The sequence below is a fragment of the Megalobrama amblycephala genome, linkage group LG2, assembly GCF_018812025.1.
Source record: "Megalobrama amblycephala isolate DHTTF-2021 linkage group LG2, ASM1881202v1, whole genome shotgun sequence".
Lineage (NCBI taxonomy): Eukaryota > Metazoa > Chordata > Actinopteri > Cypriniformes > Xenocyprididae > Megalobrama > Megalobrama amblycephala.
In genome coordinates, this window is record NC_063045.1 from 22,118,431 (window position 1) to 22,146,356 (window position 27,926).

At 38.8% G+C, this 27,926-nt stretch overlaps 1 protein-coding gene across 1 annotated transcript; it reads left to right on the forward strand.

Moving 5' to 3' along the window:
* LOC125262663 (DLA class I histocompatibility antigen, A9/A9 alpha chain-like) lies at positions 1-11,869 on the forward strand. The gene is made up of 7 exons (XM_048181481.1): positions 1-129; positions 4,212-4,445; positions 5,483-5,761; positions 6,198-6,491; positions 6,765-6,905; positions 11,522-11,681; positions 11,743-11,869. The coding sequence occupies exons 1-7, from the start codon at positions 78-80 to the stop codon at positions 11,867-11,869; spliced, it is 1,287 nt and encodes a 428-aa protein (XP_048037438.1). The 5' UTR covers positions 1-77.
* The last annotated feature ends 16,057 nt before the right edge of the window (positions 11,870-27,926 follow it).

Here is a 27,926-nt window from a genome sequence, read left to right on the forward strand (position 1 = left end):
GGAAAGACACCAGCTTCAACTGGCTTTCTAGAAAGATGATTTAAAAATAAGACTGTTGACGACGTGTTAAGACAAACATGAAATCCTCTGTGCTTCTACTGCTCGTTGGGATTTCTCTTGCATTTGCCGGTGAGTGGTTTATTTTTGGTTTAGATGTAGATTCATTTTACTTTTGATGTTTAAAAACTAACACTTAGCACTTCCGGCTTGGCAAGACGAGCTTATCTACTGTTTTTATCCATTTGTAGCCTATTTATCTTTAATGTTGTAAGTAACTTTTATCATTAAAACAACTTTTATTTACTGTGATCAATATGATATTTATATGACCAGTTGTGCATTTAAGCAATAAAGACCCATATTGGTCATTTGCTGGTATTTTTACTTTCATTTTTGTGAACACAGTTGTTCTATAACCTGTCAACATGTCGGACAAATTAAAATGCTGAACAAAATTACATTTGTAGAAGTTTTGCACATTGACAGTCTGAGATATGGGGGTTGTGTGTATCTTTGGACAGTTTACATAATAAAACACTCTTGACATCACAATTGTTGCATTATGGTATTTTAACCCCAGTTTTTACTTAAAACAATCTTCATCAAAAATGAACAAATATTCAGTCATTTGTAACATACAATGTCATTGTAAAAAATAGTTTCAATAGAGATAGCTACTTTCATAGCTCACTTGCATTACAACTTAATACTTTTTCAGAAGGGTAGTTTGAATGTAGCCTAACTAGTTTTACTTATGAGCAGCTTGTCAAACCAGTTTCAGAGTAGATTCCCCAACAGTGTTCAGGCATTGATTGTAAAGAATGCCTGTCAAAAATGCTGGTGTGGCAGGGTGGTGAAGAGCAAGAATTGACACTAGTGTACAACTAGAACAAAATAAAGCAGACTACGCCACCCCGTTTCTGTGAACGGGGAAATTTATTCCCAAAATAGGGCACACAGGTTTGTTACCACTGAACACAAGAGATGTGGATATAAATACAAAATGCTTTTATTTCACAATAATAATTAGTTAAAATGTAGAAAACTGTTGACCAAACAAAGAGAAAAGAAAAAGAAAACAAGAAACTTTCAGCCTGAGGCTTGCCAGTAGGGCGGCTAGCTGAACAGTGAGTATCCTAAGACACCCCACTCACCCTAATATGCTCTGCACAAACACTCACGCCACACACTCTAAGTGAGGGAGATGCAGTTGTCTTCCCTCTAGCTTCCCTCACTGGGAGCCTTCAGCTCCTGAAATAAACAAAGAAAGAAAGTAACAGCACAATTAATCCAACCCACATTCAATCCAACAACTTGCATTAGAATAAGTTCAAACCATGAAGGAGAACAATAGACAATTTACTGGCCACAGGGGTCAGACAGAGAGGTATAGATGCTCAACAGCAGAACAAACAGTGCAGTCTTAACATTGTCTAAGGAGCATTTGCCCTGCAGTCCACAGTGACGAAGTGCTCACGAGCAGTTGTAGTAGATCGCTAAACACACAGGTTCAGTTACTCACAGCTTTATCCGTAATCGGCGAACTGCAAATATGCAGGCGTTCCATCAGAGCACACACATAAACTGGGGTGAAAGACAGCCTGTACCCAACACCAACATTGCACCAATCCTGACCAAAACCTGGCTCCCGCAGAGCTGCGCGCACACCCACACACAACAATGAATGTACGATGCGCACCCAGGTGACAAACTACGCCTTAAATACACCCGGAACGGCAGACATGCCACGTTTAATAGGGCGGTACCTAGACTGCCCTACTACACTGGCAACTTCTTTTCTCTCTCTCTCAAAAACACTGGTGGAGAAAGTTAAAGGTATGTGTTGTGGCTGTATATCTCTCTGTGTTTATTAAAGGTTCTTGGTTATTTGTTCTCTCAGCGTCACACATTTCTCTTTTGGAAATGCTACATGCTCGCTGTGACGGGGATTGACATGTAAATCATAAATATTACACTTCTAAAAACTGGGCAGGTTCCTTAAAAGTGAACTTTGTTTGTGCTTCTCCTATAATGCAGAAGAAGAATCAGTCATTTATTAATTTCCTTGAATCTCTTTGGTCAAAAATGACCATGTTGTTTAAAAAAAGCAAAACAACAACAACAAAAAACACGTTTTAGAATATCTTGTGTGTGGAAAAAGTACACACACTAGGACTGGGCGATATATCGCATGTGATTGTCACGCGCATTTCGTCAGTAAAGCCGGTTCCCTGATTGCCGCTAAATCGCCATCACCTGCTTTCAAATGGAGCAGCATTTAATAGACAGAACCGTAGTTCACTGACAAGCGACGCAATATCGCGTTCATATCGCAGATGAATCGCCTTCGATAATGAACGCGATATTGCATAGCATGTCAGTGATCTACGGCTCTATCTATTAAATGCCGCTCCATTTGAAAGCAGGTGATGGCGATTTAGCGGCAATCAGGGAACCGGCTTTACTGACGAAATGTGCGTGACAATCGCATGCGATATATTGCCCAGCCCTAACACACACACACATAACTTTTTAATTATGTTGTGGTTATGATAGAAAAGCTGCATTTGTTGGCAAAATAGTAATATAGTGTTATACAAGCTGTGTTTGGAATAAAAATTACACTAGCAACTTCAAATTAAAACAAAAGTTGGCCATGTCAGGATTTATCAGTTCCAAGCTTGACATTTTACTGAAATATTGAAGTCTTATCACAACATACATTTAACAATGCCATTTTATATCAACATTTTTGACACCATAGAAACTTCATAATTCTTTCATACAGTTTTTCTCAGTCGCTTTGGTGCATTTCTCACATCACTATTTACATTTGCACAACAGTTAGTTCAACCTCCACAACATTTAGTCATTTGTGCACATCATAGTAGCAGTTTCTCATTCCTTCGAACAAATTGCAAATGCTTTTGGACATGCATCAATTGCTTTCATACTTTTCATAACTATACTTATGAATGCTGAATAGTCATTCCATATAAAACTAATAGTCCTCATTTCATTGCTTGAGTCATTACATACAAAAATGTTGAACTAGTTGTCAAAATCTGTCAAGCAAATTTTACACTTTTTTTTAAATCTTTTTTTTTTTTTTCCTGAAAATGTCTCCTAAATTGAACATATTCTCTCAGGTGAATCTCAGCTTTCACTGATGAGAAGGGGTGTGTGAAGCATTAGTTGCAACCAATGATAAGCCACTTCTCTACAATCACTGTCAGAGCTGAATCCCTTAAACCCCCATTTACAAGCATACTGTATATGAACCAAGAGCAGGACATAGTGCGTACCATTTCTACAATACTATGACACAGAAATGAAAGGTCGCTGTGATGTAGATGAACTTATGTGGCCAGACAGAGAGGAACGTCTGGATGTGCATGAATGATTACAGTACTATATATGTTGTATGTTCAGTTCCAATATGTACTGCAATATTGTTTACAGTTGTGCACAGCTCTACCCAAAGGGAGTTTATGTTTGTTGTAAATAAGGGTGTATTTTTTTCTTTTGCACAATGCTGTGATCAAATTAGAATTGCAAAGAGCATATGCAGTAAAAATGTGAAACATACATTCAGTGTCTTGTACTCAGTTACCTCACTAAATACAGTAATGTGTAACTTTACTGCTTTTAAGGAATGACCTATCCATTTTGAGCAAGTGACACGCTTTTGCAGGTTATCAACTAGGTTTTGCAGTTTGTACTAATTGTTTTGAGAACTGCATTAACTGTTGTGCAAATGTAAAAAGTGATGTGAGAAATGCACCAAAGTGACTGAGAAAAACTGTAATATCAAAAGAGCCTAAAATTGACAAATGGTCCACAGCGATTTTGAATACTTGCAAAAATGGGCATTTTGACACATACAAATAAGTATATTTAACCGTTCAAGGCCAATAAATGGGCAAATATAACTCTTTTCTAAACTCACACACTCTGAGCAGTGGATGTGTTTGTATCTCTCAGACAGCATTCAGAAAAATGGAGATATATACTGTCTGTCTCTGCAGACTGTGATTCAAAGGCTTAAAATCACTTGTTTTAAACCACGATGCTTAAAAACGCATGCAAATGGATAAAAATGAATCGAGAACGGTGAATTTCGCCGAAAGGTGACAAGTTTGCGTCCCTGTTTACACTACTGTATATAAGCTAATTGTGACCCATTTAATATGGCTGATTTCTGTCCACAGGAAAACACTCTCTAAAATATTTCTACACTTCCGTGTCTGGAGACAACAATTTCACTGCAACTGGTCTGGTCGATGACATTCAGTTTATGTACTTTGACATCAACACAAAGAAAGCTTCACCAAAAACAGAATGGGTGAGAGAGATTGAAGAATCAGATTACTGGGACAGTCAGACACATTCATTGATTGAACAACATCACTGGATTTTAAACAACATCTGGACAGAGTCAGCAGGTACGCTGGACACACAAGTACATTCACACATAATATCTGGCTTCTGATTACATGACCCAGAATGAATAATAAAATGAAAAATCAGGAATTTAGCGCATGTTGTTGAATAAAATGTTACATTTACACGTGTGGATAATATATGTGGATGTCGCCTTTCACCTCAGATAACGATTGCAAGTTTCTTTTAGAGCTGCTTGTGTAACCCCTCCTGTTCGAACCACCCGCTCTAATCGGGACTCAAACCCGGGTCTCTGGCATTGGAGTTGGGTAATGTTAGGGACAGGTTTGGTGGTAGGGTGGGTTTTATTCTGGGTTAGAGATCGCAAACCAAAACTAGACCAATCAGCTCTGAGCAAAGTGATATATATCTGACCCAATAAAGCCACTCCCCCTGTATCTCTCACTTTAAACTGCAGCAGTGTTTATTCCTGCCTTGTAAATGTGTTTTATTTCATTATATTTTTTCATAACAATCTCTTCATCAATCAAACGAAGTGAATCAAACTGATGCTTTTCCATGTTCCGTGTGATTGGCTGTTTGCCTCACAAACTCTGGATCAAACCTGAGTCGAGAACATTTATACCGAGCGTGGTTCAACAGCTGATCCTGATCTAAACCGGATTGAGTTTGTCTAGTTCTGTCAACTCTAAACCTACTCTGAAACTCAAGAGTTTGTTCAACTAGTTTCATTCAACAGGCCTCAGAAGAATGAATGATATATCACACTCGCTCAGGCAATCTCTCTCTCTCTCTCATAATAATCTACTCTACACAATACAATAAGCTTCAATGAAGCGACTCAACGTTCCTTCGTTACTAATTTTGAAGTGATGTTTTAGAATTAGTAACAGAGGTTTGGGCTCAACTGTTAAACTGTCAACTTGAGATTTGAATCCATGGTGGAAGGAAATGGTTCCTCACAAAAGAGGGTTTTTAAAGACAATCCGTTGTTATTTCTCATTTATTTACACACTCATGCCGTCAAACTGTTGCATATGTTAACTGTTGTAATTTTGTTCATATCATATCTCCTCAGGTGAGCACACATACCAGATAACTTACGGCTGTGAATGGAAGGATGAAACTGGGAAAACAAATGCGTTCCATCAGTATGGATACGATGGAGAGGATTTTCTGTTTCTGGATTTGAAGAGGGATGAATGGATATCTCCAATGAAGCAAGGATTCAAGACTCAAGAGAGGTGTAACAATGAAACCATCCGTCTTGTGCACTGGAAATACTACCTTGAAATTGACTGTATTGAGACTTTGAAAAAGCTCCTGACGATTGGGAAGAGCAGCCTGGAGAAAACAGGTACATGATTATTATCAGTTAGTGCATAAAAATGACACTTAAAATTCAGTCAGAGCTATAGAAATGTATATTTATAAGTATATCATGATGATACATGAAACTCCCCAGAAAGTAACATGCAAAAGCTGTAACTGGTGCAATGCTATATTTTTTAACATTTTAGGTACTAATATGTATCTTTTAATGTACCAGTATGGACCTTTTAGTTGTACCTTTTGAACAGGTACTGCTCCAGTGACATCTTTTGTACCTTCATTTTTTTAGTATAGAATATAGAATATGAATTTTACAAAATTAACAATAATGTGTTAATCTTTAAAATGAAGTGGTGTATAAACACAAACTTTTAAGATGTTTTTTTTCTTTCCAGACTTTAAAGACCAATCTGGATATGCAAAAAATAACCTTACAGTCTCTCTCTTTGTGTCTCTCTCAGTCTCTCCTCAGGTGTCTCTGTTACAGAAGAACTCCTCCTCTCCAGTGTTGTGTCACGTCACACACTTTTATCCCAGTGATATTACAATCACCTGGATGAGAAACGGACAAGAGCTTTATAAGAATGTGAAGGTTGGGAAAGTTCTTCCCAATGAGGACAGCACCTTCCAGAAGACTGTGATCCTCCAGACTGAAGCTGATGAGTGGAGGAAGAATGAGTTCAGCTGTGTGGTGAAACACCAGAGCAAAACCTTCAGAAAGACTCTGACAGAGAAGGAAATCAGGACTAATTATGGTAAGAGACTTTTAGTAGAAGCCAATGAATGTTTACTCAAACCACTGTCAGAGAGACCAGAAGATACCAATGAATCGCTGTGTTCCTTACATATTATTATTATTTATTTATTTATTGTACATCACTTTGGTCAGCCTCAGTTGTTTTTAAATGTGCTTTATAAATAAACATTGTACTATATAATTAGCTCTTGTATCTTCAGTCAAGAAGGTGTCAACCACCTGTTAACATTGAATCTTTCAGCAATCTGATGTATTTTTTTTCTATAAACAGAAACATCTGCTCTGGTTGGCATAATTGTTGCTTTTGTTTCTGTGGTGATTGAGTCACTGTTGCTGTCAATGTTGCTGTCGGTTTTTCTGTTGATTACTGCTGTCCTCCAGCTTTTGGTATATCAGTGGATATTGAATTCAGGTGAGAAACAGTAATGTTTCATGATTATTATCTTGGTACTGATAGTCATATTATGTAGTAGTATTTGAAATAGTAGGTCAGAAGTTCTCAAAACCTCCTTTTTTTAATAGTTCATAAATCCTCTCCTACATAAATTGTCCCTTAAAGGAGATTAGGAGACTAACTGCAGAACCGTAGAACCATATGTCATGACAGTCTGAGGCCGACAGCGGCAGACTAACAGCCTGAATGTTGGTATGCTGCCTGTTATTAATTTTTTAAATTAAAAAATAATAATTATCTGTTTTATGTGTAGCGTTATTGGATAATTTATTTCTTCTTGTATCTATCTGTCTATACTTCACAACTTTATGAAATTTATGTATAATCATTAAAATCAAATTCTAACACAACTGAGCTAAAAAGAAAGAAATTATGTTAAATATTGAAACCGCCAGTAGGCGGCAGCGATTTGCTTTTTTATTGAGTGAGTCGCTTAAATCGTTCATTCAGACAATTCGTTCAAAAGTCAGATTAATTTAGGAAGAAAACAAACACCGATGTGAATACTTTTGTCATTGAAAATTACAGACACTATTGAAAAATGAACTAAAAATACAGATGGCTGTTTTGGTAACTGGTTACAGTAGCAATTTAGCCATAACTGTCAGTGTAATGGATTAGCTAGCTAAAAATATATGTGGAGTGTATTACACAACATTCTCATATCTCCTTCTTAGTACATGCTTTATTCTTTTTAACGTCCCTCTTTGACCAGCAGTTTAATATAGTTGGCTGGGCAGCAGTTCTCTTCATTTTTGGTGCTACCCGTGCTCTCCCATTCAAACAGTACAGCACAAAGATATATAAATGTGTGTATTAAACCCCTTTTAAATATTTTTAAAGTTAAAAGTTCATCAACTTGTTTTGTCTTAAATGATTAACTGAATAAAAATTGAACACAAAGCTTAAACACTAAAAATGACAAACATATATTACAAACAACATCAAATAATATTTATTTGACATACAATGTATATTTTACTCAAGCATTTCAGAATTAACCATTTTTTTTCATTGTACATAATACACATACACAGTTGTATACTAGATTACATCAAATCAAGACACATCAAACCCAAAAACATAATACAAAGTTATTTCATTTTAATAAAAATGAACTTTTCCCCCTAAGTAGCAGAAGCATCATATACTAGCTGTGCTTTGCCCTAAAAAAGTACAAAATCAAACCAAAGAGAGTAAATTGAACAAATTATTGCACAGCAGATACATGATGACAAATTAAATCTTAACAAAAAATAAATAAATAAATAAATCTCCATAAACATTAATTTCAAGACTCTTTTTGTCCAGACACTCACTAAGAAAAATGTCAATTTCATACTTAATATGTAAGCAAAACACCTAAAGGCTCTTTGGCCAGTTGTCTGTCATCATCCGTGTCAGCCTGTGAAAGTTGAAGAAGGGCTGTTCCCTGGTCTTCCTCTTTCAATATCAGAAAGCACGACTCTTCCACTAAAACCCTGAAGACTTTTGGTTGTTGTGCAGCACAGAGGTCTTCTGTGATCCACGGCTCCTTCATGAGAGAAGGGTACAAACAAATGGGAAGAAATATGTGAAGTGTATTTAACAATACTTTGTGTTGTAGTCAGGATGCAGCACAGCATGTATAATAAAGTCTTGAAATTCTGTTTTTCTCATGTTTATATATTGGAGACATAAATCATACCCTGTCACTAATGAAATTAATCAATTATATTCAGTTTAATTTTTTTTTTAAAAAAAGGCAAGCAATTCACATGGCTTTTCACACTGCACTTAACCCTGGGTTATCGTCATCCACTTTTAACCGTGGGTAAAAGAGCCTTCCATGGTTGTATATTTATGTGCTTTTGACAGTCACAGAAACACTGTGCATTGTATATAAATAGTAAATTCAGCATTGGAAAGAAAAAACAAAACAAAACAAATGCTGACAGAAAATGCAACAACTGCAGTGTAGAAAATACTGTTTAATTCTTTTATAGTCTGAAATGTCCATTCAGGATAAACTTGATAGTGAAGTTGGCTATATGTAATGAGGATGTGCAATGCCTGAGTATTCATGTAAACATATTGGGCCCTATTTTAACGATCTAAACGCAAAGTGTAAAGCGCACGGCGCAGGTGCACTCAGGGCGTGTCCAAATCCACTTTTGCTATTTTAACGACGGAAAAACGGTCCGTGCGCCGGGGCGCATTTTTGAAATGGGTTGTCCCTATTCTCTTAATGAGTAATGGGCGTAACGTTCAATAAACCAATCAGAGTGTCATCTCCCATTCCCTTTAAGAGCGAGATGCGCTCGCGCCATGGCGGATTGCTATTTACATGGCAGAATTTGTTGGCGATGAGTCAGTTAATATATATGTGTGTGTAATGGCACGATTGTTCAATTAATTAGCCAATTTCGTTCATCATTATAAGTAGTAATAGGCTGAATTGAAAATAGGTAGCCTAATTCTAATACACGCAATGACTATTCATCATTACATTTTTATATTTATGTAGCCTACACAATAATATTCTTTTACACTGTAATCCTTTTGTTTTTAATATTTGGCATGTTTGTGTGATGCGCATCCCTGTGTGTAATAAGCAAAGTCAACGCGCACTGTGGACGCGCCCAGAGGCGCAGTTTCTACCAACGCGCTCTAACAAAAAAATATTGCGCCATTGACTTTAGACTTTAGACCAGGTTTGAGTTGGTCTATGGCGCAGTCTATTTTCAGCTCCTTAAAATAGCAATGTGCCGGCAATGCGCCTGAACACACCTCTTTTTTAGACCAGCACGCCCATGGGCGCACTAACTGGCGCAAATGCATTTACTAATTTAAGGACGTGGCGCTGAACGGGAAAACGCGAACGGCGCCAGACGCAAACTAGCAAACACACTTGCGCTGCGCCCTGCATCGCATTGCGCCGGGTGTATTATAGGGCCCTTTGTGTGCTTTGTTCATCCAATCAGTGACACTGGAAATATGCAAATAAGGATAACTCAGGGTTTAGTAATGTACAGTGTGAAACGCTGCGTATGAATACTCAGAATTAATTGTTAACCCCAGGTAAATGATGATCAGTGTGAAACATGAATCAGGATAACCCAGGATTCTGTTTACCTGGGGTTTACAATCACCCAGGGTTAACTATTTCAAGTATGAAAATCCCTTATGTTTGTTTTTTATTCTTATGAAAAGAAACGTTCATACAAAACATTTAACTTTCCCTTCTTTTTCTTACCATTACATGAAGATCCCACAGTCAACCGTTGTGGAACATTCTAAAACAATAGAATATTATTAAGTTATTACTGAAAAGATTTGACAGATATAACAACACACCATCTGTATAAGTAGCTTATATGTTTATGAAAGTCTTATGAAACTAACCTTGTTTTTGTTCAGCTTCCATTGCCCTGGGGTGATTCTGCTAATTTACTGCAACAAAATCAAAAACTTTAATGTAGCCATAAAAATTGCATAAAAGAGACACATTTCATTAGTTCTATAGTCAAAATTAGTACTTAATGCATTGCAAAAACATTATAAATTCACAATATTAAAGAAATGTTCATACCTCCATTGACAGCAGCCTTTTTGGAGTGAATCTGAAGGTGTGCATTCAACCTGTGCCATCTGGTCGGTTTAAAAACACTGGGCAGTGGAAATTGTTGCAGCATGTTTTGCATCGCTGTAAATGAAGTAAAGCGGAGCATCTCCGAATCCTAATATCCCTCTGAAAACCCACATAAGCATCGGTCAGTATTGGAAAATAACCAAACAACATGAGACAATCCATTTGTAAAATATCAAAAGATGTGATAAAGTGACTTCATCGCAAAGCCCATTTACAAAAAGATTAGAGTCATGTTAACTGTTAACTTTTTACCTTGTTCTCTTCTTCCGCCATGATTGTTTTTGTCGCTAACGCCGCCCACATCCGACGTGAGACTGTTACTCTGCCCACTTCCAGCCTCAGACTGATAGTCTGGCACTGTTGTCCTCAGACTGTCATGATGTATGGAAGCCCGTTCCCTTTAGAAAGGGAACTCTACATTGCGTTGAAACACATATGGAGAACGTCACACGTGAACTGATGTCTGAAAGCCAAGTATCAAATCTCTCCAATCCTATTGGCTGGCGACAGCCTATGACATCATCATAGCGTGACCCGGAAGTATATAAGGAGCGCCTAGAGAATCAGTCAGTATCTTTTCGTCTTTCGGGACTATTGTGTCTGATCGCTATTGCAATCGAATCTGGTAAGGAATATTTTCTAGCATGTCTGACAAACATTTCAGGAAGTGTGCTGACCCATGTCCAAGGTTTTTGACACCCGAGGACACACACACACAACCTGTGCGTTTTCTGTCTGGGTGAGGAGCAAGCACGGACAGTTCTTGAGGGTGCTGTCTGTATTAACTGTGTCCCGTCTGTCACTGTTCTCAAGGGAAGAGACGTCGACATCTGTGCCTGGTGGTTCTGGCCCTGCTTGCACTGAGGCAGAGAGGTGGCTGAAATCATGGGGCTCGCAGGTGCGGAGTTTGAGAGAGGCGTTAATCTTTCTTAGCCCCCAGCAGCTGGCGGGGATGAGTCACTGGATGACGATGACATCCTTTCTTTGACATCATCGGATCCAGCAGTGAGCGCTCTTTTGGCTGCTAGCCCCAGAGAGCAGGAGATGGCGGTTGAAGAAGAAGGAGGTGAGCCTGCTGGTTCTTCTAAGCCTCCCTGCCCAACGTATGCTGAGCTACTGGATGTTATGGATCCCTTTTAAAGTGACATCTCGCTTAAACGGCAGGGCACACGTGGCAGCGGGTCAGGCCGGTGCAGCTCTACACACTATGGCGGTATTACAAGCCTACCAGGCTGACCTGCTGAAGGATCTGGACCAGGGGCAGGGTCTGTCCCCTGAGGCGGTGGAATAGCTGCGCCGCACCACAGATCTCGCTCTCCAGGCCGCTAAACAAACCACCGAGTCGATCAGAAAATCGATGGTGGTGATGGTGGCCACAGAGAGACATCTGTGGCTGATCCTGGCGGACATCGTGGAGAATAAGAAGGGCTTTCTCCTCAATGCACCGGTGTCGCCCTCTGAACTTTTGTGTGTAGGAGCAGTCAGGTAGGCTGTGAAAAAACCCTCTGTTGATCATGTCTCAAGCTCATCATAATGTAAATCAAACATACAGAAAAAACAACAATATTGTGAAATATTATTGCAATTTAAAATAATGGTATTCTATTATATTCTTTAAAATATAATGCATTTCTATGATACAAAGTGTCTGAACAATTATGTTACCTCTATGGCATTTCATATAAGCTTTTAGCTTAAAAGCATGCACATTTGGAGAAATATTGATGGATTCTCATGTTTATGTCAATTTTCTATACAGAGGAGTAATATTTATTCAGGATTTATTGTCATTACTGTGAGCACTGGATACTGTATTTTCAATTCATACTTGCAGCCGGAGGGCGCTCTGTGCACTTTTAGTCCACAAATGCCAATGCTAAAGAAGAATAGGCAATCCAGGAAATAACTGAACTAACAGAGGTCAGAGATCGCTAACTATGGCTATTCAAAACACTTTTCAAGACAATAAATACACGATTGAGACGATGAATGCATGTATTGACTGAATTTGTGTCTGAATAGTGCTCCCTCCGTGGGCGTGGCCGCATTAGCGGATAATGAGCTGAATCACAGACTTCTGACATGGCTCTCTTTTCATACAGATTACATAAACACAGAAGGTTTGTTTTCGATTTAAAACCTGACATTTCAACGTTCATCTTTAGACACAAGTCTAATTTTTTTGTGATTAGTATTCACTAAGTTACAGTTCATTTTCTGAGAACTATCAGATTGGACTTCGTTCAGAGGGAGACGAGAGATCACGCATCATGTTAGTTTTCTTTATTTTACAAAAAGCACAACATTTTGTTTTTACTCTGAGTGTACACAAATGAAAGAAGATATTCAACAGATTAAAATGGTGTATAGCTCTTAATTGTATGTGCAACATTGACTGAGTATTTTGAGTCTCTTTCACACTGGTTAGAAAAAAACCACGGTGATCACGCCGGCGTGACCGCCGACCCGAGGGAGTTAATTACTATCCCTTGTTAGGTTGTATAGTTCCTAGATCTGGCCACCTCCTGTGGGAGTTGTTAGGCCATATGCCCATTTACCCCTTGTTAGTAGTGTAGGTGCAATGGCTAAAGATAACAGCTAAGGTAGTAGACTGTTATGAGCCTCCCTGATGCAGTTGTCTCAGGTGGTAGGCCCTTATCTTTGCTTAGATAAGTTTATGCTGTGTTACTAGGCCCCACTTTCTAGAACTTGATTCATGATATGAATTTGTCTTTCCCCTGAGCCCCTTGAATTAGCATTCAAGTTTGAGGTTACGGTGCTAGCTTATTTTAGCTCCCATTTTCTAGGGTTCAGTACAGATGTTTTTTTTTCTGTCTGGTGAGAGCATTTATCCTTTTCAGGATAGCATGTATGAATAACAAAGCATTATGTTTGCTTTGGGTTCTAGTTTTTGCCCTACACATGTGTGAGCTTTACTCCTAGTGCTGCCACAGGTTAGCACCTGTTCTCATAAGTAGCAGGCTTATGTTTAGCCTCTGTTTAAGAGCATGGTGACTATTTTGTACTCCCCGTTTAGGGTTTTTGGTGTTTCACTGAGTGCATCACCTGATGGATTGCACACTCGGGTTGAGTGTAGGGAACCTCACTTTCAGTTTGGTTCTGTTAGCTCCCTTCAGCATTGATCATTGCCACAACAGCTATATTGCATATACTGTAGGAGTTGTAGGCTCTGGTAGATTGAGCCTCCTTCTAGTATGTTAGCTTGTGTTTTTACAAGCGTTGTTGGTAGATGTTCATGAGTTTTGCTCACTTGATTTAGCACTGCCCCAAGTCTATGTCCGTGTCTGTTTGATGTAGTAGGCTATTCTAGGCATCCTTCAGACCATGGTAGCATTGTTGTGCCCCCTGTAATTGTAGTTAGGTACATTGCCTGTTGGAATGTGTAGACTTAGCTCAGGTTGTGCTAAGCTAGTTACCCACAACTGTTTGCTGGGTTTAGAGCTGGTCCCCTTTATAACCACTAGCTGGCGCCACGTGTTTGTTGAGGTTGTAGGCCCTGCTGGGGCCTCCTTTCATTTGGCATGTTGGCACAATTCTGCGCTGGTTTTGTTTCATTACCGCCTTTGGCCATGCCCATCTCTGTTAGGAGTAGGCCTTCTTTGAGGCCTCTCTCAGAGTATTGTGGCAGAGTGTGTACTCCACTTGCTTTAAGAGTAAAATGTGCTTTACTGAGTGCATGGCCTGATGGCTTGTGTGGGATATAGTTCTAGTTGAGATAAAGTAGTTACCTCACTATGAACGTTTGGTACTATTATGACTCCTAGAACTTTTAACACTCTGAGGTCAGAGGGTATCACCGGCGATACCACCGTGGTTTTTTTCTTACCAGTGTGAAAGAGACTCAAAATACTCCGTTAATGTTGCACATACAATTAAGAGCTATACACCATTTTAATCTGTGGAATATCTTCTTTTATTTGTGTACACTCAGAGTAAAAACAAAATGTTGTGCTTTTTGTAAAATAAAGAAAACTAACATGATGCGTGATCTCTCATCTCCCTCTGAAGGAAGTCCAATCTGATAGTTCTCAGAAAATGAACTGTAACTTAGTGAATACTAATCACAAAAAAATTAGACTTATGTCTAAAAAAACGTTGAAATGTCAGGTTTTAAATCGTGTAAGTCAAATTGAAAACAAACATTCTGTGTTTATGTAATTTGTATTAAAAGAGAGCCATGTCAGAAATCCACGATTCAGCTCATTATCCGCTAATGCGGCCACGCCCACGGAGGGAGCGCTATTCAGACGCAAATTCTGAGTCAATACATGCATACATCGTCTCAATCGTGTATTTATTGTCTTGAAAAGTGTTTTGAATAGCCATAGTTAGCGATCTCTGTCCTCTGTTAGTTCGATTAGTTCCTGGATTGCCTATTCTTCTGCTCAGGCATTTGTGGACTAAAGGTGTACAGAGCGCCCTCCGGCTGCAAGTATGAATTTACATTTACATTTACATTTATGCACTTGGCAGACGCTTTTATCCAAAGCGACTTACATTGCATTTTAATATACATTTGTATCTGAGTATATGCAATCCCTGGGATCGAACCCATGACCTTGGCATTGCTAGTGCCATGCTCTAACCACTGAGCTAAACACAGTATCCAGCACTCATAATATTATTAATATAAATATTACTCTTCTGTATAGAAAATTGACAAACATATGAGAATCCATCAATATTTCTCCAAATGTGCATGCTTTTAAGCTAAAAGCCTATATAAAAATGCCATAGAGGTAACATAATTGTTCAGACACTTTGCATCACAGAAATACATTATATTTTAAAGAATATAATAGAATACCATTATTTTAAATTGTAATAATATTTCACAGTATTGCTGTTTTTTTCTGTATGTTTGATTTACACCATGATGAGATTTGAATCATGATCACAGAGGGTTCACAGTCTACCTGACTGAAAGGCCTCATTAATATGCAAGTCATTTCAGGTCATTATTATGTGATTCTTTTGTCTTCTCAGGTGAGAATCACCCATTATACATGAGGATTCACGCCTCCACGCATACTGTGTTTCTTGACCAAAGATGTTTTAGAAAATTTAAATCTCTCTATTGTTTTATATGAACAAGCAGGCAGCATAATTTTTAACTCATTTTGAAGCAAAAACTCTAGTCTACAACCTCAAATACCCAGAAGTCTTGTGAACAAAGATTTAATATATATATTTTGGCTTTATTTCAGTGACTTAAGTTTTTTGTTTTTTCAATAACCACGCATAAACGTTATTCCTTCAAAAACACAAACATGTACATACATGTTCCTCACATACTATTGTAGCCTAGTTTGTGCTGAATACAGTGTAATGACACTTTTTCCATTAATATGTTTATGAACAACTGAAAAAAGCACAAATGTCAGGGCATGTCAAAACTTCTCCAGGGTCCCAAAAATCCTCAGACCCCTGAGGGTTAATGGCCACTAGCCGATGCCACGTGTCTTTGTCTTTGTTGTTGTAGGCCTTCTGGGCCTCCTGTGAGAGCATGTTGGCATATGTTTTTGTACTCCTCTAACTTAGAGAGTAAAAAGTGTTTTTTCTGAGTACATTGCTGAATGGCTCTCAGGGTGAGTTTATTTAGTAAACTTTACGGTGGTTCGGTTTTCTACATTTGCTCCCTTGAGTTCGGTAGCACTTCCACGAGCTGATGCTACGTGTCTGTTCGGAATCATAGACCTGTCTTGGGGTCTTCTTTAGGACACGATGGCATATGTTACTCCTCTTGCTTAGAGAGTAAAAAGGTTTTTTCCTGAGTATATGGCTTGTTGGTTTGTGTTGGTTTCCTTAGCTCTAGTTGAGCTAAATAACTACCTCATTAAGTAAGTTGGTTCTATTTTTGTTCCTAGAACTTTAGTTGCCACTAGCTAACGCCACATGTCTATAAGTAGTAGGCCCTCGGGGCCTCCTTTGAGAGCATGTTGGTGTATTTAAATGTGTACTCCTTTCGCTTAGAGAGTAAAAGGTGTTTTACTGAGTACACTGCTGAGTGGCCATTTGCCCAGGTTGAGTTGATTTAGTGAACCTCTCTGTAGTTCGGTTTTTGTCCTCCCTGGAGCTTGAAACATTGCCACAAGCTGATGCTATGTGTCTGTCTGAAGTTGTAGGCCCGTTTTTGGGCCTCCTGCAGATCATGATGGCATATGTTGTACTCCTCTTGCTTTAAAGAGTAAAAGGTGCTTTTACTGAGTACACTGCTTGTTGGATTGTGTTAGGTAGACTGTTGTGTGGGCACTCTACAGTCTTATCTGCTGTTTCTAACTCGGAGCGAGTTATATGTGGTAGATTCTTGCTCTCAGCAAGATAGGTGTTCAAGGTGTGTGGCCTTGACAGGCTACCTTTGGATTTTCCCATTGCCACTTTTGGGGTTGTAACTTAAGCAGGATAAACATGTAGTTCTCACATGTTGGCCTTTGACAAGGCTTCTGTGAGTTTTTCTATGCTATGTAGAACTATTGTCATGTTGTAGGCTCCTTCTTGGGCCTCCATGATTGTGTGCCTACAGTATGGTCTATCTGTTAGGTTGAGCATTGTACTCACCTGTTAGGGAGCTAAGCACTAATGGAACAACCCTAAGCTGGTCATTGGTTGAAGGCCCTATGAGGCCTCCCCCGTGAGGACCAGCCCTCAGGCTGGCTAATGCGCTTTCTTGAGTGCGCAGCCTCCTCAGTGCAATTAATCAGGCGCTGAGTAGATCCTAGGATTGAGCAGAGTTTACTCCCCTCAATAAGAGGGTAAAGAGCACTCAGCTGAGTTCTGCTCTCCCAGATGCCCGTCTCTATGCTCAGGTTTGAGTTGCTTACTGCCTTCTGCAGTTGATCTTACTCGCTGTCTTCTCTGAAGAATGCGTTGTTGAGACTCTGTATTCAGACAGGTTGCTGGCCAAAGACTAGGTTTTTTTCAGACCAGGTCGGTCTGGTGGCATTTGGGTGACTATGTCCCCCTTCTAGTGGCTGGCCGGGGTTCCTTTTGGATCCCTAGCCACATTCCCTTAAAGGGACCTTCTTTCTTCTGAAGATTTGGTCCCAGAAACCTTGGAGCAGCCTTGGTAAGCTTTCTGCGGGAGGCCTCTTTGAGGTTTAGCTTGGGCTGTTGGCCGTAGGGAATGCTGTCACTGACAGCCTTTGTGTGACCCGAGGGTGAGTTGCTATCTGGGGTTTCTTTCGAAACTGCTTGACATTTGTCTAGCCATTATGGCATGCACTCCCCTCAAGCATGGCAGCGTGGGTATATTGTTCCCCATATGCATTTCAACGCAGTGTAGAGCTGCACGTCCTGATATTGCTGAGTTGGATGCGTTCCTGGGTCAACATATTTTGTTGATCCTGGAACAACATTCCAGTCTGAAAATTTAGTCTTAACCCTATTCCTACCCCTAAACCTAATCCTCCCCATAACTTATCCCAAAAATCAGCAGGAAATTATAGATGAATAACACTGATGTAGAAGCACCAATTCATGATTTTAAGCCTAAACTTGACATAATCTGTAAACTTGTCCCTCAGATCTGATTGGTTGATTTGAATGTTGTCCCAGGATCAACAAAAATGTTGACCCAAGAACATGTTGAACTCAGCAATATCAGGTTATGCGTGTAGAGCTCCCTTTCGAAAGGGAATGTCTCAGGTTACGTATGTAACATATGATTGCTGCTTTGTTATTATTCTACATAAAATGGAAGACATCATAAAGCATTATTTTCAGCGCGGATTTACCAATAAAGAAATTTTGATTTTACTGGAGGAGACACATAACATAAAGATTAGTCTCCGGACATTAGGGAGATCATTATGCAGATGCATATAGCATGTTTCCATGGTAACCTTGTACATGAGTACAGTGTTTCAAGGAGAAAAAACTGCTTTTACTGCCATCTAGTGGGCTTAATACTAAAACACCAATACCTATCTTGTTCCAACTTTGTAACTTTGCACCTCAAGTCTGGTGGCTCCATAAAAGGGGGCATTCAAGATTAGAATCATGCAATTCTTCAGGCTTTCCTGTTGCTCAGTGGTTAGAGCGTGCCACTAGCAATGCCAAGGTCATGGGTTCGATCCCAGGGATTGCACATACTCAGATACAAATGTATAGTATAATGCAATGTAAGTCGCTTTGGATAAAAGCGTCTGCCAAATGCGTAAATGTAAATTCTGCAAATTACAATGGAACTATTTGGTGAATAAAAGTTGTTTTTAACAGAATGGATACACTAATGAATTTTACACGATAATACCAATATAATAGTAGTAGTAGGCTAATAATAAGAAGAATCAGCTGTGGCGGAGATGCAATAAAACAGACGAAGCTTAAATGGCACAATTTATACACCAACAGCTTCAGACATCAGGACGGCAGCACAGCTATTGTTGGATGCACCAGAAATGTTGGATGTCCGGAATTGTTACAGACAGAGAAACTGTCCACCAGTTAATTGCGAGAAAAAAACTAGCAATTCTGACTTTTTTCTCACAATTACGAATTTATATCTCAGAATTCTGACTTTATAACTGGCAATTCTGACTTTATACCATGCAATTTCGAGTTTATATCTCAGAATTCTGACTTTATATCTCACAATTGTGAGAAAAGAAGTCAGAATTGCGAGATTAAAAGTGAGAATTCTGAGATAAATAGTCGCAATTACAGTTTTTATTTTTTCATTTAGTGGCGGAAACAGGCTTCCATAATGATGTATGGTTCTGTGGTTCTGCAGTATGTTGTTATTGCCTTAAAGGGTTAGTTCACCCAAAAATGAAAATTATTACTCACCCTCATGTAGTTCTACATCCCAAAGACCTTTGTTCATCACAAATTAAGATATGTTTGATGAAATCTAAGAGGTATGACTCGTCCATATACAGCAATATAATCAACATTTTCAAGGTCCAGAAAGGCACTAAAGACATTGTTAAAACAGTCATGTGACTGCAGTTGTTCTACCTTAATGTTATGAAGCAACAAGAATAATTTTTGTTTGCAAAAACAAAACAAAAATAACAATATTCAACAATATCTCTTCAGTTCTGTGTCATTCTCATATGCTCTTTATGTCCAACGCGTCCAGGTTCTACGTCAAAACACAGACTCAGGCTTGGCCGTATTTCATATTTTGATGCAGTAAGTACCCTGTAATCTGTGGATGAACTGTGTCTCTACACAATAAATAATTATATTTATATATTTAAACTTAAAATGTTTTGGTAATGTAAAATACCAAATGAAGTAAATAAAGATTATAGTATCATACAATGAATCATCAAACAATTAATAGTTCTGTAAAGACTGTATAAATAAGATCTCTGCAAATCCAAAAGAAAATTCTGGAATGAGTCGGAATGACATTTCAATAGTTTATTTTCTGTTGCAGCGTCTCCCAATGGATCTGAAAGTTCAAGTCATTCATCAATAGTGGCGTGAGACATGAGTTACGGTTTATTGATCACTGCAGCCGTCTGGAGCAGATGAGGTTAAGCTGATTTAATGTGTGATTTTGATATTTTCAGGAGATCAGACGGATGATCGAGGAGAATCATCAGCTCTCACTCATATATCTACTATCATCTTCAGTTTTCCTCATTCATCACATCATTTATTCACTTTATGAATATCAATGTACTGTTTATTTTTTATCATGTCTTTTTCTTAATTTATTTTTAACGAATGACCTTTTATTATAAAGTGTACATAATATGTATATAACTTTATCTAACAGGGTGACTGAGGGCCTTTCATAACAGCGATTATTCATTTAGCCTTGCTGATATTTACTGTTTATTGATTTATTTGTTTATTGATATGTTGCTTCAGTATAGATCTTTTGAGTGATTTATATTCAAGTTATTAATCAATATTTATCCTTATTATTAAATGATTTGAATGACTTCTTCAACGTATCTTAAAAGTGCAGTGTGTAAATTGTAGCGGCATCTAGCGGTGAGGTTGCGAACCAATGGCACTCACCCCTCCCTTTCTAAGCAAAATAGAGAAGCTACGGTGACTGTCTGGCCGACTCAAGACAAAGATACAGCAGAGAGTATGTTAGCCAGTCAAGCGATGAGGTTTCTTCTTACTTCTAGCAAAGAACGGTCTCTGCTTCTAATAAACCAGACAACTACTACTGCTACTTCTTCATGCGTGTTCAACGTAGTGACAATGCAAACTGCCTCTAAAAACATGAATGTTTTAGAAGAAGAACAACATAGTGACGAAACACACTCTGTAGATCAATTTGTCCATTTAGGGCTACTGTAGAAACATGCTGGCGCAAAATGGCAACTTGAAATGGACCCGCGGTCTTTGTAGATAGAAATGGCTCATTCTAAGGTAATAAAAACATAACGGTTCATTATGTAAGGTCTTTATGCACCACTGAAAACATAGTTATGTATATTATTTTGCATTTCTGTCAAGAGATCCTCCCAAATTTTACACACTGCACTTTTAAAGAATTAATTTTACTTTGTCATCTTCAAACACTAAAGAATAATGATGAATATTGTCTGTACCTCTCACTGCGGGAAAACTACAACATATCAATATGTTTTGGGGAAGTATCCTGTACAACATCAGCCTTGAAGAATCTGTTTATCTGTGTATGTGTGCCGGTTCTCTTGTGTTTTCTCATGTTGGCTCCTAGAAGAGCAGTTCTGTGACCTCAGAGGGTCACTCTGTGCCTAAACCAGGGTCCTGGTGTCATCTGTATAATAAATGGAGACATGCTTATGTCTATCAATCCATGTGTGGACAATTTCTTATTTTCTTATATTTCTTAGCCAGTCAGAATCATTTAACCTGAAGTACTGAAGAGTTGCTGCTGTGTTGAATGTGAACACAGAGCGACATACAAACTACTTGAGAGACTTGAAGATGATTTCTGCAAACAATTCTTCAGTAAAATTTCTTCAGTTTATTTTTTTAAACTGACTCCAGGTCGTCATTCATCATATCTGGTTGTTACGTCCTCCCATTTTTGTCCCGGGTAAATAGGGATCGAACGAACAAAAAAGAAAAATTGGAGAGACTTAAAATATCTTTAGCTCTCCATTCCCAGAGTCACAAAACCACCAAAGGTTATGTTTTCAGTTTAAGTGGCATGTCTGCCTTATTTATTAATCAGGAGTATGAAATGGAAAAAAAAATTAAAGGATGACAATTAATTCAAAAACAGAATAATTACCTCAAGTGGAGGACCCGTATAAAAGAAAATAATAATAAAAAAAACTCTACCTAAATGAATTAATTCTAACTTACCTATATATCCCCAAAAGAAAAAAACAAAACATTTAACTTCCCTCCCTCCTTAACTAAACCATAACCAGGAGAAAAGATATTGGAATCCTCCACCCTACATTACCCACAAATATATGATAGAAATTATCCACTCAAAGCAACATAACTCATATAACCCAACACAACGACCAAAAGCGTGACACGCGCTACACTCCTCTGGGACTGGAGAGCGAAAGATCACACGTCTCTCTCCTCGTCAATGCCGTCTCTGCAGTTTTATGCCATAGTAATCAGGAAGTGCACCAATCAGTACGCAAGCAGCGGTCACATGACCACTGAAGCACAGGTGATAACCCTTAACCTGTCAGGAAAGCATACACACAAAAAAAGAGAGAAAACAAAAGAGAGAACACCACAACCACAAACATCATTTTATATAAATAATAATTTTTTAAAAAACACATACGTCCTTGGACGTAACACTGGTCTTTGTGTCTTTAACTGTAAATGCCCCTACATAAGCTATTAATAACAGCTGGTTTGCCATCTGCCAACAAAATCTACAAGAAGAGATTTGACTGTTACAGTCAAAGACACAATAAATACATTATTGTTCAAACTCTTACATGTACAAATCTATGATCAGCTGAAGCTGGAAACATCATCCATCTGTTTGTTGAAGGTTGATGTGATAAAGTTTAATAAAGCTGCTCTTGGAAAACAACAGAACAGATTGAATTGTTATTATATACTTCACAGTATTTCTGTTAATTCAGAAAGGGTTTAAAACTTGTCATGGTCAATCATGTTTGATATCTTCACATGTTGATCTTGGTTTATAAGAATCAAAGTTTTCACGTATTCATCATTAATGCTCAATCATCACTTCATTTTCTCATTTGTATTGACTGAACTCATCACACAGACTGCCATTCTCAAGAGTGCTTTATTGCTCAACCTCCGTTTACAAGCAACATAAAGCAACACAGCTAAATCACGCCCTCTGTTGGTTAACTGTTACTATAGTCAGTATCAGTACATCTCCCCCTTTTTTTTTTTTTTAACAATAACTTAAACAAGGTCTGTCAACTTTAACAGCACTTACTCACAACAACAGCAAAAAAAATTGTTAGTTCAACACTATCTTGCTGCGTATTTCTAACATTACTGCACAAAACTTTGTTGCATATGAGTCAATACTCAGTAAATACTATGTTTTTTTTTTTTGGTTTTTGGTTTTTTTTAAACTAACTTAACACTCTTCTATCAGTCTTTTAGGTTTCATTGCGTGACGACGTGGTCTTCCCCCACCTATCTCAGTGGAAGGTGAGTTTTCTGTGATGTTTTCCGTGATGGTTGTAGAGCTAGGTGAGTTTTTTTCTACTCGCGTTTGCTCCGTTAGTCCATCAGAGTCCATATGTCTGTACTTTCAATACAGGTGCTTGGTACTTTCAGCAGGTGATGGCGATTTCTTCGCAGTGTGTTACCATACTCTGTAAGTACCTCGTAGGATCTTGGTGTTGTCTCTTTGATGACCTTTGCAACCAGTCCCCATTTTCCATCACATCTGACCTTTTTTGTCCTTTTGTTCCAGTGGGCATAACTGTTCGGCATTCCTGTCATAGGCTCTGCTCTGGCTGTTTATCTTTGTATAATCTCCTTATCTCTTCTGAAGCAGGTGTTGTGCTGAGGGTAGCCGTGTTCTCAGCTTTCTGTTCATGAGAATTTCACCTGGAGACCGTCCACATTCAAGAGGGGATGCTCTGTAGTTTAGCAGTGCTAAATAAGGATCCTCTCCATTCTCAGCAGCTTTCTTTAGCAGACGCTTTATAATCTGTACTCCTTTTTCAGCCAAGCCATTTGACTGCGGGTACAGTGGACTTGATGTTATATGTTCAAACCCATAAGTCTCTGCAAAGTCTCTGTAGTCCTGACTGCTGAACTGTGGTCCGTTGTCACTCACCACAGTCACCGGAATTCCATGTTGCGCGAAGATGGCTGTGTTTTATCACCTGCTGTGCTGTTGTGTTAGTCAGCATCGCCAGCTCTGGATAGTTTGACTTATAATCCATGATGACCAGGTAGTCCCTCCCTGCTAGGTGAAATAAGTCTGTTCCGACCTTTCTCCATGGTTCCTCAGGTTTATTGTGGGCCATAAGGGGTTCCTTAGGTTGTTGGTACCTGTGCCGCTGACATGTCTCGCAGCGCTACACCAGTGCTTCAATGTCCCTATTCATGTGTGGCTAGTACATCAAAACTTCTTGCACGTCTCTTGCATTTCTCAATGCAGAAGTGTCCTTCGTGTGTGAGTTTTGCCATTTGTGAGCGCATGGAGGTATGACAATCCGTTCACCTCTCAGGAGCACCCCATGGACAACTGACAGCTCATCTTTAAAGCTCTGATAAGGATTTGACAACTTCTGGTCTTTTTTCTATTACAGCTTGTAGCTCACGGTCATCTGCCGTTGCTTCAGCAATCTGTCTCCATTAATCCTCAGACACTGGTAGGTGTTTTTGTATGCAGTCTACATGGACCTACACATCATGTTCTGTGTTACTTGATCCTGTATGGCTCAAAGATGCTCTGCTGAGTGCATCTGCCATAACCAGGTGCTTCCCTGGAGTGAACTCAAACGTCAGACTGTATTTCTGGAGACGGAGCATTAACCGTTGGATGCGAGGAACATCATCTCCTAATACCTTCGATGAGATCGCAATCAGTGGTTTATGATCTGTTTCTAGTACCACTTCTCTTCCATAAATGTATTCATGGAACTTTTCATGGAATGATCGTTTAACTGTGTCCTTTGAAATTTTTAAAGACTGTCTGTTCAAGTTTCAGCATGCTGCAAAATTAGCAAGATCAAGTTATTTTTCTGATTTAATTGCTACACATCAACATAGACCTAAGATTTTATTTACCACGATTAATTCAATAATTAACCCTAGCTGCCAATTTCATGGGGAACCCTCGGCTGAACTTTGTGAGAAATTTTTAACATTTTTTGTTATTGGAACCTTTCCAATCTGGCTTTACTGCTTTTCATAGCACAGAGTCTGCTTTGTTAAAGGTATCTAATGATATTTTACTTGCAGTGGATGCTGGTAAAAATGCTGTTTTAATGCTACTAGATCTTACAGCCGCCTTTGATACTGTAGATCATGATGTACTTCTTTGGCGTTTTAGAGCATTTGATTGGTATCAAGGGTACCGCCTTACAGTGGTTCACTTCATATCTTAGAGACAGGTCCTTCTCTGTATCTTTGGGCAAATTTTCCTCTTCTTCAGCTCCTATTATTAGTGGTGTACCTCAGGGTTCCATCTTGGGCCCGCTCCTTTTTAACTTATATATGCAACCATTAGGGAACATTATTAGAGGGCACAATGTTTCGTTTCATTTATATGCTGATGATACCCAGTTGTACATTCCATTGGAAGCTGCTGATTCCATTCAACTGTTGTTAGACTGTCTTGACGAAGTCAAGAAATGGCTAAAAAATAACTTTCTCCAAATTAATGAAGACAAAACTGAAATCATTGTTTTTGGTCCCCCAAGAGTGAGAAATGGACTCATAAATGAACTTAGAAATCATTTTCCCTCAATTTCTTCTCAGGTTAGGAACCTTGGTGTAATCTTAGACTTTGAATTATACTTAACCAAGCAAATAAATTCAGTTGTTAAGAATAGTTTTTATCAATTACGGATTATTTCTAAACTTAAATCATTCTTGTCTTTTATCACATCGCGTTTAGATTACTGCAACTCATTGTATTTGGGCCTTCCTCAGTCATCCATTGCTTGCCTCCAGATGGTTCAAAATGCAGCTGCAAGGATGTTAACCAGAGCAAAGAAATTTGACCATGTCACCCCAATCTTGGCATCGCTCCATTGGCTTCCAGTCCATTTAAGGATCCAGTTCAAAATTCTGTTGTTTGTTTTTAAAGCTCTTAATGATCAAGCCCCCTCTTATTTAAAAGATCTTATTATTCCACATTCATCTAGTAGATCATTAAGGTCTGCAGATCAGTATCTTTTATATGTCCCTCGATCACGTTTGAAAACCAAGGGCGACAGAGCTTTTTCAATTGCTGCACCTCGCTTATGGAATCAGTTGCCACTGGATATTCGCCTTGCACCATCTATTATCATTTTTAAGAAGAGGCTGAAAACGTATCTTTTCTCCAAGGAGTTTTAAATTCAGTCTTAATTCTGTGCTATTGTAGTATATTGTCTACTATGTTGTTTTATTCTGATTTTATTTTATTATTTTATTTTATTTATTATTATTTTTCTATACTCTGTTAAGCACTTTGGTCAGCTTTGCTGTTTTTAAATGTGCTATATAAATAAAATTTACTTACTTACTTTTCACATCCGAAAACTGTACCCTATACGACTACATCATCCAGGAAGACTCCCACACCTTCCATGCCATCGAATATTTGTTGTATAGTCCTGTGAAAAACCTCTGGAGCTGAGGCAATCCCAAAAGGCATGCGTAGGAAGCAATGTCTACGAAAGGGAGTGTTAAATGTGCACAGTGCTGCACTTTCCTCATCCAGTTTAACTTGGTAGAACCCTGATGATGCATCCAGCTTGGAAAAGAATTGTGCTCCAGCCATTGCACTTGTGATGTCTGATTTAGTTGGCAACCTATAGTGCTCTCTTTTGATCCATTTATTCAGATCTCTTGGATCAATGCAAAGTCTCAGATCACCGTTCTTTTTTTTTCCACAATGACGAGAGAATTTACCCAGTCTGTAGGTTCTTCTACTTTTCTCACTATCCCTTTGTCTATCAAGGATTTCAGTTCTTTTCTCAGTCTTTCTTTCAGAGCTAATGGCACTTTTCTTGCTGCATGGATAACTGGTTCTGCATTTTCTTTTAGCCGTATTTTGTACTGATTAGGCAAGCAACCGATACCCTGGAATACATCTTTGTACTCTCTCACTATCTCGGTGGTAGAATCTGCACGTCCATTCGTTTGCTATGTGCCTAGTGGTCACTAGAGCGCTATCAATGACATGAACTCTTTGTATAAGCCTAAGTCCTTCACTTGCTTTCAGACCTAAAATCGGCTGTCTATCCTCCTCTACTAGAACAAACAGCGCACTTATGGTGCGTCCTTCTCCTGAAAGACTCGCTCTGCAAACACCATTATGTGGAATCGGCTGATCGTTAAATGCCCTCAAGTCCAATTTCTTGGGTCTCACTTTTGGCTTATTGTTCATCTTATTATAATATTTTCTGGGCAAGACATTTACTTGTGCACCTGTGTCAATTTTCATTGGCACTGACACACCATCCACCATCAAAGGTGCTATCCATTCGTCATTATTACCGTCCATATTAGTCAGAATTGCTGCTTCGCCATATGAAGCAGTGGTTCTCCGTCCTCACTATCACTTTCCTCTTGTTTCTGTCCGACAACACGTACCCTTTTCTTTGTGAGACAGGACCTGGCAAAATGATTTTTCCTCCACACTTTCGACATTCTTTTCCATAAGCTGGACATTCTTTTGGAGCATGTTTACTTCCACATCTCTCACAGTCTCTGCCCTGTGGTTTCCATTTGGATTTCTGTGGCTGTCTCCTATCAAATTTCTTTTTGTGTTTTTGCACCATATCAACAGCAGCAGTTTCACTTTCGTTGTCAAACGACTTCAATTGTATCTTCGTACTTTCCGCAGCCTGACATATACCAACTGCTTTTTCAATGGTAAGTTCTGTTTCTTTTAATAGCAGCATCCTTACTCTCTTGTCTTGCACTCCTATTACTATCTGATCCCTTATCATGGAGTCGCACAGTGTGCCGAGACTCTTAAGATGCAAGTCTGTTACATATTGTTCTATTGATTGTCTCTTTTTGCATTCTGTTCCTGAAGACATACCGTTCATATGTTTCGTTCTTTCTCGGCGTGCAGTAATCCTCAAACTTGTTCAGTACCGCGGGCAGCGTGTCTCTTTCCTCTTCCAAAAAGACGAACGTGTTGTATACAGTTACACTCATGTTTTACGAGTTTACTCCTGGTATTGACTGAACTCATCACACAGACTGCCATTCTCAAGAGTGCTTTA